The sequence below is a fragment of the Nicotiana sylvestris genome, chromosome 10 (assembly GCF_000393655.2).
Source record: "Nicotiana sylvestris chromosome 10, ASM39365v2, whole genome shotgun sequence".
NCBI classification, from domain to species: domain Eukaryota; kingdom Viridiplantae; phylum Streptophyta; class Magnoliopsida; order Solanales; family Solanaceae; genus Nicotiana; species Nicotiana sylvestris.
This window is the reverse complement of record NC_091066.1, coordinates 168903617-168915765: the sequence shown is the minus strand read 5'-3', so window position 1 is coordinate 168915765 and position 12149 is coordinate 168903617. Positions and strand designations below refer to the sequence as shown.

At 35.7% G+C, this 12149-nt stretch overlaps 2 protein-coding genes across 4 annotated transcripts; both read left to right on the top strand.

Annotated features, from left to right (window-relative positions):
• Positions 1 to 1177: 1177 nt before the first annotated feature.
• Positions 1178 to 5335, top strand: LOC104225317 (LEAF RUST 10 DISEASE-RESISTANCE LOCUS RECEPTOR-LIKE PROTEIN KINASE-like 1.1). Of its 3 annotated transcripts, XM_009777095.2 has the most exons (5): positions 1179 to 2123; positions 2629 to 2664; positions 2806 to 3057; positions 3335 to 4117; positions 5038 to 5335. In XM_009777095.2, exons 1-5 carry the CDS (start codon positions 1409 to 1411, stop codon positions 5043 to 5045), a joined length of 1794 nt encoding a protein of 597 aa, XP_009775397.1. In that variant the 5' UTR covers positions 1179 to 1408; the 3' UTR covers positions 5046 to 5335. The 3 variants fall into 3 exon arrangements, with proteins under 3 accessions (XP_009775396.1, XP_009775397.1, XP_009775395.1); XM_009777094.2 differs by lacking the exon at positions 5038 to 5335 and having other exon boundaries at positions 1178 to 2123; positions 2632 to 2664; positions 3335 to 4461; XM_009777093.2 differs by lacking the exon at positions 5038 to 5335 and having other exon boundaries at positions 3335 to 4461.
• A 2466-nt stretch (positions 5336 to 7801) lies between these two features.
• Positions 7802 to 11158, top strand: LOC104225318 (LEAF RUST 10 DISEASE-RESISTANCE LOCUS RECEPTOR-LIKE PROTEIN KINASE-like 1.1). The gene is made up of 4 exons (XM_009777096.2): positions 7802 to 8632; positions 8729 to 8758; positions 9089 to 9346; positions 9636 to 11158. Exons 1-4 carry the CDS (start codon positions 7915 to 7917, stop codon positions 10601 to 10603), a joined length of 1974 nt encoding a protein of 657 aa, XP_009775398.1. The 5' UTR covers positions 7802 to 7914; the 3' UTR covers positions 10604 to 11158.
• Positions 11159 to 12149: the final 991 nt, after the last annotated feature.

Sequence of the window (12149 nt, the reverse complement as noted above, 5' to 3'; positions counted from 1 at the left end):
GTGTGATATACAAACTGATGTACCCGATATACAACGTGATATACACATTAGTTTGATTTTTAGGTCTGATTTTTTATCTGAAACCAGTTTAAATCACTTCTAATCCTGCTCAAATTTTGTATATATCCTCGTTTAGGTACTATCAACCAATTTCAATCATAACCACTCATTCAATCCAACCAAAAAAAAAGGAAGAGAGAAGAAAAACAAAGTTGAAATATATTTTTTCTTTCTTAGTTTTTGTTAATCTTGCTCAAATTTTGTATATAGCCTCGTTTAGGTATTTTCATCCAATTTTAATCATACCTACTCATTCAATCCAACCAAAAAAAAAGAAGAGAGAAGAAAAACAAAGATGAAATATATTTTTTCTCTCTTTGTTTTTGCTTTTGATGTTAGATCAACCTTACCTTTTCATCCCACTGATTTTTTTTGCATAATTTGCAAGAATTTTTGCTAAACTTTGAGAGCAAAAGAGAAGAGATAGAAGAAGAAATACAAGGAGAGAAAGGGAAAGAGGAGCCAAAATAAGCGTGTAGTTTTTTTTATTTTAGATTTGACTATATAATGCCAACTGTTTGGGGCTATCTTTGCAAAAATTAATATAAGGCTAAAAAATTACCAATTTCTACTGTGTGTTGTTATAGGATACCAATTTTTCTTAAAATTATCCTCAAGTTGGAGATTCGTTAAGGTTATGGGCCAACACGAGACTTTTTCCTAACTGTAGGGCTAATATTAGACCAATAAAATTGTTCAATCTCGAATAGTACAAGGGCAAATTTGACCATTTCCTTTAATTCTATTTCACATTCTGGCTCTAGCCAATGGTTGACCTGCCAAAAACAAGACAAAAAAAAGAAGAAAGAATATTCCACCTCTATAATCATGTTTCATTGAACAAAGATTTTATATATTTGCTCCCTTTTATTTAACGGTTTATTCTGATGAGATCACATTCAAACAAGTTTAGTCTCAAAGTAAAGTACAGCTTTATATTCTTAAGGAAATTGCATTATAATAAATTTAGCTGTCACCACTTGTTCTCAGAAAAATACAATGGAGTAGAAACCCAGGCATAGACTCATTCAAAACTACATTCTGGAATTTGACAAAATGATTATTTTAAAGAGTCAAATGATTGTAAGTCTTTTTATTCGGCTAGCTATATTTGATTTCTTATTTAAATTTGCAGCCTTAAATGTCCCCACTGGTTTTGGCTTTTATTTTATTGCTAAATTATATATTTTTTACATGTCTGTTTCTTGAATTATTGGTACAAGATAAGAAAGTCCAAAGTCAAGTATAAGAGGGATTCAGAGTGAACATAAGAACATTTTGGTACTCATATTTTGTCTATAGTTTTTCTATATTTGTATGTAACTTGTTGAAGTTTAGAGTTAGACTAATGGCTGCAATATTATTTTGTGCTATGGTTTTGGTGTTTCATTTGCTTATCTTCAACTTGGTTAAAGGTGAGAGTAAATCTTGTTCAAAAGAGTTCAATTGTGGAAAGCTTGGAAATATGAGTTATCCATTTTCAGAAATCAAGAAACCTCATTGTGGATTATGCAAGATTGATTGTAATAACACTCTTGAAAATCCAAAAGTTGAGATTGAGGGAGAGTTATACAATGCATACAAGAAGTGGTTTTTGGTTAACAGTATCGATCTTTTGGACCCTATTCTTGATGTTTATTTAACTAACAGAAGTTGTAAATCCTTTGAAAGGAATCTATCTTTTCCAAATTCTCCTTCTGTTTCATTTGGAGTGTTCAACAATATCACTTTGTTCAAATGTATGAATAGAAGTATGGAGATAGATGGTTTTTTTCGGAGTTATGAGAACTACTCGAAATGTGATGGCTTTAGCTTATACTATCATAAACCAAGAACAAATCGAAGGCGTAGTATTCCAACTGGTGTTCTTCCTGCAAATTGTGCAGTTATTCGATTGCCTTTGACGTTTCTTTCGCCTTCAGAACCAATTCCTAATGATTTGTTTGATCTATTAAGTTCAAAGTTCAAGTTAGATTGGGAAGTGTCAAGAGATTGTTATGATTGTATCTATAGAGAAGGGCAATGCCAAAGTAACAGCAAAAACCTCTTCTTTTGCTCCAAAGGTAATATTGCATAGATAATGTTTGTCCGTTGTAGAAGGGGAGCTTTGGCGTAACTGGTAAAGTTGTTGTCATGCTATGTTGCTCGGACTCTCCGAACATGTCAGTGAGTGTGTGTCGGATCCTTCAAAATTGTGCATTTTTGGATGATCCGACACGGGTGCGGTGCCATTTTGGAAGGTCTGCACAACATAGCTGTCATGTGATCAGGAGGTCAAGGGTTCGAGCTGTGGAAACAGCCTCTTGCAGAAATGCAGGGTAAGGCTGCATACAATAGACCCTTGTGGTCCGGCCTTTCCCCGAAACCCGCGCACACCGATAGCTTACTGCACCAGGCTGCCCTTTTAAATTTTAATGCTTGTCAATTGCTTGTTTAGATCTTATTTCAATTTTGGAAAGGATTTTAAATGTCTGCTATTTGGCACCTTCCAATATGTTTAATATGACATGTGTGCATTGCTTTAAGTCTTATTGTGACTAATTAATCTATCATTTGTGTTTTCTGCAGCAGCAAAAAGAAATTTGGGACTGGTTTTAGGCACAGGTAAATGTCTATAATCAATAAATATCCTATTGTTCTGCTCAAACTTAGAATTCTTTTATATATTGAGGGACAAATATGTATCCATTTCAATACCACAATCATAAAAATGTAACTTTGTGTAATATCTCATGTATTCTGCAGTGCTTTGTGGTTTCTTGATCATAGCAATCAGCATTGTGATACTTATAATCTGCTGTTGCAAGAAGGGTAATAGAAGTTTTGCGAATATTCTTCCGAGAAGCATCCCTTCAGACCCCTCAACACGAAGCTACGAGTTAGACAGCGGGTTCTTTGGCGTTCCCGTCTTCACTTATGCTGAACTTCAACAAGCTACCATGAATTTTGATTCCACCAGAGAACTTGGAGATGGAGGATATGGAACAGTATACTATGGTAAGAAACTTTTTAGAAGCAACCCTCAATTCAATAATGCAGGTATTTAGCCATTAGTAGCGAAGCCAGAATTTTCATTAAGAGATATCAGAATTTAAAGAAATACACGAATAAGTCAAGGGAAAGGGATTCCATATATTAAAAAAAAATAAAGTTTACCTATCTAAACAGTGTAATTTTCACGACGAAGGGGTGTCAATTAGCTATGTGGCTCCGCCACTGCTGACCATCATTTTTTTCTTTTTCTTGAAGCTAATTGTTGTGTACTAAAAACTAGGGAAACTTCAGGATGGAAGAGAAGTTGCAGTGAAACGCCTCTACGACCACAATGCTAGGAGAAAGGAGCAGTTTATCACTGAGATTGAAATTCTAACAAGGCTAAGGCACAGAAATCTTGTTTCTCTTTATGGTTGCACGTCTAGACTCAGCGATCAACTTCTACTTGTTTATGAGTATGTCCCTAATGGAACGATCGCTGATCACTTGCATGGTCATAAGGCGAAGGATTGCTCGCTCACATGGCCTATTCGCATGAAAATTGCTATTGAAGCTGCCAGTGCTCTGGCTTATCTGCATGCTTCTGGTATAATCCACCGCGATGTGAAAAGTAACAACATACTACTTGATCAGAACTTCAGTGTCAAAGTCGGAGATTTTGGGCTTTCAAGACTTCATCCAAATGACATTTCTCACATATCAACTGCACCACAAGGTACCCCTGGATACGTCGATCCAAAGTACCACGAATGTTACCAGCTGACCGATAAAAGTGATGTTTATAGCTTCGGAGTAGTCCTCGTTGAGCTGATATCATCCATGCCTGCAGTAGATTTCAGTAGACGTAACGAAGAGATCAACTTGTCTAACTATGCTATAAACAGGATTTTAAGGTGTGCATTCGACGACTTGATAGACCAATCTCTTGGTTTTCATTCGGATAAAGAAGTTACGAGGATGACTACCTTAGTGGCCGAGCTATCTTTTCGATGCTTACAACTCGACAAGGACATGAGACCTAGTATGGTTGAAGTACTAGAAACATTGCAAGAGATTCAACAAGGTGAGTTCAAACATGACAAGAAAATGGAGGGTAATGTTAACAGTAAAGAGAGTGTAGAAATCCCTCTTTCACCTGAATCAGAAGACCATGTATTATTGAAGAAAAACAAGTTTTTAACTTCACCAAATTCTGTAACTCAAATGTGGACTAGTGACTCTAGTACAAGTACAACCACTAGTAGATGAGATTCATATGATTTTTTCTTTTGTTTTTTTTTGTTTCCTAGATCATGTTGATAAGCAGAAATACACAGAAAATTGAGCCAAGTCATAACATTAACTGAATTTTAGTAGGTACTTGTTTCATGCTCACTAAAGAGCTTTAGCGTAACTGGTAAAGTTGTTGTCATGTGACCAGGAAGTCACGGGTTTGAGCCGTGGAAACAACTTTTTGCAGAAATGCAGGGTAAGGTTGCGTACAATAGACCTTTGAGGTCCGGCCATTCTCCGGACCCGTCGCGCATAGCGCGAGCTTAATGCACCGGACTACTTTTTTTTTTTTTTTATTTTATAACTTGTTTCATGCTCATTGTTATATTGCCTGTCAAAATGTTTCCTATTCTGAATTAACTCATTCAAAATTGGAACTGAAGCATATCTGAAATAATATTTAAGCATATATAATTACATCAATTCTCTTATCTTTTCCTAGCCACTCAAAAATAATTTTAACAATTTACACTATCATCATAGTCATCATTATATTTCACCATCATCAAAAAGGACTATTGCTGCTAAATTTTGTCTTTGGATGTTGACTTCGAGTTACATGAAACATATAATAACTTACCCCCTCCACCAAAACAAAAATTCATATCAAAAAATTGTTTTTATAAATAAATTTTGGATCATAGACCGGGAAATTATTAATATGATGGAATCAGGACACTTGCCTTATAAGCCCATTATTTCTGAATGTAGGTTGTTGATGGCTCGACAGGGAAATCCAGTCATCAGCCATAACTACAGGGAGCATAACCGGGTAGCGGACCTCCTAGCTAAAGAGGGAGCAACGAAGAAGCTTTTTGACAAACCAAGGATATTTTGGCAGTTCCTTCGGTGTTTGCTAATGATGCAATGTGGGCAGACATCTTGGGAAATACATTTGATAGAAAAAATACAAAATGTAATATTGCTAATATTTTGGATACAATGTTGGCCACCTGGACAACTCTATACACATGATTATGATGTAATTATTAGTTAATTATAATTATTCAGTTCACCAAAAAAAATGAGAAAAGCAAAATAAAAAGAACTATATCACACTTTTATACACCGATCCATTGGCGGATCCATCCTTGTCCAAGGACGCCGGAAAAATACCAATAGATTAAATTTTTTCTAATGTGTATATAGTATATGTTGAATCCCCTTAACTTACCACCAAAGAATATGGTGCAGTAGATAGAACTGCTCTTCCCTTAACCAAAGGTCTCGGGTTCGAGCCCTGGGTATGAAAATTTTTTTGGTAGGGAACGCTTCCCCCGAATGGGGCCCTAACGCGGCGAATCCGGATATAGTCGGGCTCCAATACGGGTACCGGACACCGGGTGGGAAATTAAAAAAAAAAAATCCCCTTAACTTTTCGTATACTTCTTTATAGTTTGATTCCCCTTAGTGAAAATTCTGGCTTTGCCACCGACCCCACGTAAAAAACTCTTATGCTGCAAGTGTAGGCTATTGGATATATCAAGAGGAGCAAATGTATGATAAGTCACATGATCATAAAAATGATGTTGATTCCTCTAGAAGAGATTGAATTAGTTCAAGAAAAGACGGATGAGGTTATTGACCAACATAACTTGAACTCTTTATATGGCCAATATTTGTGTGGATTTCGACATGAAAATGCAACTAAAAATGGTTGGTGAAATTAGCAAAATAACTTGGACATTTTGTATCCAAAAAATGACATTGTATACCCGTTGTAAAAATAATATGCGAAAAAATGTATAAAATGTGTATATTTTTTGTATATATATAAATTATGTGTGTTATATACAAATTATACAAGTAAATAGTAAATAATTTTTCGGCTATCAAATGTAAATAGTTTCTGGCGCGGGCTAAAAGTGATAATACCCCTTTTGTATCATGTTGCAGTGTAGAAAATATAACTTAAAGTTTATGTTACTCGGACTTTTTAAAAATGTTACTGCACCCGTATCGGATCCTCCCAAGATACACTACTTTTGGAGTATTTGACATACATCTTGTGGTATTTTTGAAGGGTCCGAGCAATATAGCTTAAATTTAAGGTTTTCTTCCTCGTAGATTTATCTATGTAAAGATGATGTTTGGTTACTCTATATTTGACTTAGTGAGGTTAAGTTGAATGAATTGTCTTAAACTTTCTCTTATTTTTTTCTTGTTTAATAAGAACTAGACACCTTACTGTCTTTAATTAAAAATAATAATAAAGTAAGTTATATAGATAACTATATTATGGTGTTCAAGAATTCCACTAATCTTGATTTAGAATGGTCTAAGTTGGTCTTAAGAATTCCATCGCATTAAATGACTCATTTTCGGCAGAGTTTAGAAGTAATTTGGATGTATTAAATAAGTTTCGGTTCAAAAAAAATTAGAAGAAAATTTTTGACGTAAAATGCAAGTTTTTAATATAAAACAGTGTAAAACAATTAAAACTAGAAATATATGATAAATAGGCTGATTTTTTAAGCTCCCCAACTTTTGAACCAAAAATGGCAACTTTTGGATAGTGGTAATTTTAGGGGTTATTGAGTAGATTATTTGATTTCTTAAATCTTGTCCAATATGGCATCCTTCATTCAAAAAGAATGGAAAAGAACAAAACAAAAATTTAATTCTTGGCCCATTTTCCCCATAAAAATATTATTTATATACCAAGAAGAGCCAAAAGTGAAAAGGATTTATATAAAGTGTCTTTTTCAACTTTTAATTGAAGGTACTCATTTTTCCTAACTACTTTATGGGGTCATCTTATATGTGGGAGGAATGATTTGAAATGTTCTCTTTTTAATAAGTCATGTTTCAAAGCTCACCCTCAAATGATGTGGTGGGAAAGATGTTTCGCGTTCGAGCCCTTAGATAAAATAACTTTTTGGTAGCAACGTTTTGCCTTTCTTGCACACTTGCATGATATGAATCTGAACTAGTCGCGTTAGTGGATTTTTAATACAAGGAACATTTTTGTCTTTGAACCTTAATAAATTAAGGAAGACAAAGGGCAGCTTGATGCATACAGAGGCGGAGCCAAGATTTGAACCGTGTGGGTTCGGGATTGTATTCTTTTTAAGTTACTGAGTTCTAAGTTAATAAGTTATACATATTCAATGGATTTCTTAAGATAAATACATGGTTTGAACGAAAGCTACTGGGTGCGGCCGAACCTGCATCCCGCACCCTGTCTTTGCCCCTGATGCACAAAGCATCTTGCGTTCATGCAGGGTCGGGGAAGAGCCGTACCCGAGGGAGTGTGAGCTGGACAGTCTATCCTAATACAAGCATTTGTGGCCGCTTCAATAAATAGAAGGAAGATGAATAGAAAATTCCCCATTGTGTAAAAGTCACAAGGTCCCACACTCCATTTTGGCCAATCTTCCGTTAGATTGTCTTTCTTCAAAGTCTTGCTTCCACATGTTTAAGTCAACTTAACGTGTCCAAAAGACAACAAAAATTAATGCAAAATCCTATGGCTAAGCAAAAACAAACAATAAAAGAAACTCTGCAAACTTAAGATTTTGTTAAAACATTCTTGGTTATTCTTGTTAATGTTGTTGTTTTTTTCTTTTTTATCCAAAAGGGTATATCATGGATTTATTTTCTTGGTTTTTTATTTCCATTTTGTTTCATTTTTGGTGCTTTAATTCAGCTCTAGTACAGAACACATCCTCCTCAAGTTGTACTAAAGAATTCCAATGTGGAAACTTAGGAAATTTGAGCTTTCCTTTCTACAAATCCACACAAATTGATTGTGGTTTGTGTAAAGTGGATTGTGAAGCTACTCCAAATCCCATAATTGAATTGGATGGAGTGAAATATCAAGCACTTGAGAAATCTGAAGTTTTCATCAAAATTAAGGACACTATTCTTGGAAATCTTTTGGAAAACAAGAGTTGCCAATCTTTTGATAGAAATCTGTCTTTAACAATCTCTCCTTCAATCACATATAGATTCAGCCCCTATCTCACTTTGTTCAAATGCAATAATAGCCAAAAGAGACATGAAGAAGTTTTCATTTCCACAAGATATCACAGCTACAATAGCTGTGAAAGTTTCATATTATACTATAACCTCTCAATGGATTACTATCCAGGATTTCCTCTTCCTAGTAGCTGTTCCTTTATTCGGCTGCCCGTGCCATCGAATTCAGAATCAAAATCAGAAAAAAATGGCCTATTTGGTATGTTAACTGATGAAGTTGTACTAGGATGGACTGTGTCTGATGAGTGTAATCGGTGTTACTATAGAGGAGGCAGATGTCAAACTGATGAAACTACTAACAAATTTCATTGTTATAATACCAAAGGTAAAGAACTTTTGTCATGGTTCACATTAATGGTTTTGGTTCTGTTTTTATAATCTTTGGTTCAACTTATATTTGCATTGTTTACTATGGTTGCAGGAAATAAAAAAGTGAAAGTGATTGTTGCAGGTACTTACCTATTCCATTATCTACTATTTTGTTGTTGTCCATCACAAGATTTAGTCTTTGTACTATTTATTCAACTTTAGTCCACACTGTATTATGTCCTTTGATCGATATATTGTGTCTCGTTGGTACTATCTTTTTGGTGCATGTTGTTGTTACTATTCTATTGTCTTATTTCATCTTCTTGTGCCGATGGTATATCGGAAACAACCTCTCTACCCAACCCCCGGGGCCGGGTTAAGGTCTGCGTATACACTACCCTCCTCAGACCCCACTTGTGGGATTATACTGGGTTGTTGTTGTTGTTGTTGATCAGTATATTTTGTGCTTCAGTTTCAGCATTTATCGGTTTACTTTTTGGACTCTGCACAATTGCCTGTGTTATATGGTTTTGCAAGAGGAGGAAAAATGATTCTTCACCATTTCTTTCAAGAAATACATCTGGTGTTTCAATGATTCATCAAGAGATCGAGGAACGTAGCCAATATCTTGGAATCCCGGTATTCTCCTACAGAGAACTTGAAGAAGCCACCGACAAATTCAACTCTTCTAAACAACTTGGTGATGGAGGTTATGGAACTGTGTACTATGGTAAGAAAGATTTTTAACACATTTGTCCGGTTGGCCAAAATAATTACAGTCGTAGCCAAATATAGAAGAAAAATACACCGACTATCTATAAAATATGTATATTATATACATTGATATACAAAAATATACATGTGCTGGCTATTATTTTGAGGGGCGGCTATACTATGTAGATGAATAATATTCTAAAAAAAATCCACAAAAGTCTGTTTTCTTAGTTTTGCTTTCTGAGGGGGCAATGTAACTAATAAGCATCTTGATCTAACAGCTATTACTGTATGTTTAAAATCAGGGAAACTTAGAGATGGAAAAGAAGTTGCAGTTAAGCGCCTTTATGAGCACAATCACAACCAAATGAAACAGTTCATCAATGAAATTGAAATTCTTACTCGCCTTAGGCATCCGAATCTTGTTATCCTTTATGGATGCACATCAAGACGTAGTCGTGAACTCTTCCTTGTTTATGAGTACATTCCCAATGGAACAATTGCTGATCACCTGCACGGTCATAGAGCAAAGGATAAGTTACTTACATGGCCTATACGGCTCAAAATCGCTATAGAAATTGCCAGTGCATTGGCTTACCTTCATGCTTCTGACATCATACACCGCGATGTCAAGACTAATAACATTCTCCTGGACAATGACTTTTGTGTCAAAGTAGCAGATTTCGGGCTGTCAAAACTCTTCCCTAATGATGTTACTCATATCTCAACTGCACCTCAGGGGACCCCGGGATATGTTGATCCTCAATATCATGAATGTTACCAGCTTACTGATAAGAGTGATGTTTATAGCTTCGGGGTTGTCCTCGTCGAACTCATATCATCAATGCCTGCAGTGGATATGAATAGACATATGCACGAGATTAACTTGGCTAACTTCGCGATGAACAGGATACTAAAATGTGCGTTTGAGGAAGTGATCGATCCATCTCTTGGATTCGAGACAAATGCTGAAATTAGGAGGATGACTATATCAGTTGCAGAACTAGCTTTTCAGTGCCTGCAAGGTGTGAAGGACATGAGGCCTAAAATGGAAGAAGTACTCGAGACGTTGAAGACTATTAAGGAAGGTGAATGGAAAAATTACCACAGAAAGGAGACCAGTGGTAAATGTACTGAGCTTAGAAGGGTAAAACCGCGCCTTCCTTCTGAAACGGAGGATGCTGTGTTATTGAAGAAAAATATTCCAGCTTCACCTGATACTGTGATTGATACATGGGCTAGTAGCTCCACTACAAATAGTACTGGAGGTTGATATTAGTATACTCTTTTTTCCCCTTCATGTTAGATAAACATCAGGACTAGCATAATGTCATGTATAGAGAAAAGAATTACTGTTTCAGCCTGTTTAATTGGTTGATGCTTAGAGCATATGTCATGAACATAGTAAATGAAGCTTTTTAAAGTGTTAATCATAGTTATATACGTATGGCTTCTTAGTCATCGACCAAGTCCTATGTTGCTCGTACCCTCCAAAAATGTCGCCGTACCTGTGGCAGATCCTCCAAAAATGATCCTCCAAATATGATGACTTTTGGAGGATCGGATACACACCCGACAACACTTTTGGAGGATCCGAGCAACATAGACCAAGTCATCATGAACATAGCAAGTGAAGCTTCTTAAAGTATTAGTTATAGTAATATATGTATATGTCTCCTTAGTTCATCAACCAAGTAAAACATTCTCCTTTCGACTGGTTTCTTAAAGCTTGTTGGTCTGAAACTGGAAGCTTAGAATTGGTGCAAATAATGGTTTACTTTGTACTATATAAAGATTTCTATGAAAGCCTCTTCTTTATGTTGGTGAATGAATGACATGACATCAAGCAATTTTGCTTCTTTTTCATGCAATCTCTCTTTGTAGTCAACTGCATTGATTTCATTCCTTATGAATTTACTACAAAAATCCACATAATATATGTAGTATCTAAGAGTACAGTCTAGAGATCAAAGAAGTCGTGAAAACCATAGAAGACCGGAGATCAAATTAATAGATATAGTTACCTAATACCTGTACTGGTGGAAGGTAACATGTATCTAGCAGCACGAAAACGGTATAATATCTGTCATCGAGCTAAAATTCCACTTGGAATATATTGTTTTATGCTAATATTTCTATTTTTACATAGAATCAAGTGAACATTGTCCTGTTCCAGCATTCAACATTTTGTTTGGAAAGTGTGTGGGAAGTACAAGGGTATTGCCCTTTTGAAGGGAATTTTCATGTTCTTTTTTCTGTTGGTGATTTTGACTGTAATGGCTGTCAAGAAAGTAGATGAGATGAGATTTCAAACTGTTACGACCCGGATTTTCCACCTTCGGGGGTCGTGATGGCGCCTACTAATAAGAACTAGGCAAGCCAACTTAAATTACTTTCCATTTAACACACATTCTTTTTTCATAATTATCAACATGTAATAAAGGCAACATAATTAAAATTTCAAGCGGAAGTCTTACTTATATAAAAACTGAATAGAAATGCGGAAAGTTTAACAAGATCCTTTACCCAAGATTGGTGTCACAATACTCACGAACTTCTAAGATTACTAAATACAATCGTCCGAAAGAAAATTATAATCTGTTTGTTTCGGTACAAAAGATAACAAACTGAATAAAGAGGGAGAGACTCCGGCCTGCGGACGTCAGCAAGGCTACCTCGGTGTATCTGGACTGAAGGCCTGCTCCAGATCTACTGCTGCTGCCCAAAGACTGCTCCAACTCCGTGATTTGTGCAAAAGAGCACATAGTATAGCATCAGCACAACTGACTCCATGTGCTGGTAAGTGTCTGGCCTAACCC

What these genes read in the sequence shown, in the direction of transcription:
- LOC104225317 (XM_009777093.2), top strand. Translation starts at nt 1,409, where the DNA reads ATGGCTGCAATATTATTTTGTGCTATGGTTTTGGTGTTTCATTTGCTT. An exon ending in CCTCTTCTTTTGCTCCAAAG is followed by an intron (nt 2,124 to 2,628) that starts GTAATATTGCAT and finishes TGTTTTCTGCAG; the next exon opens with CAGCAAAAAGAAATTTGGGA. An exon ending in GGGACTGGTTTTAGGCACAG is followed by an intron (nt 2,665 to 2,805) that starts GTAAATGTCTAT and finishes TGTATTCTGCAG; the next exon opens with TGCTTTGTGGTTTCTTGATC.
- LOC104225318 (XM_009777096.2), top strand. Translation starts at nt 7,915, where the DNA reads ATGGATTTATTTTCTTGGTTTTTTATTTCCATTTTGTTTCATTTTTGG. An exon ending in TCATTGTTATAATACCAAAG is followed by an intron (nt 8,633 to 8,728) that starts GTAAAGAACTTT and finishes CTATGGTTGCAG; the next exon opens with GAAATAAAAAAGTGAAAGTG. An exon ending in AGTGAAAGTGATTGTTGCAG is followed by an intron (nt 8,759 to 9,088) that starts GTACTTACCTAT and finishes TTTGTGCTTCAG; the next exon opens with TTTCAGCATTTATCGGTTTA.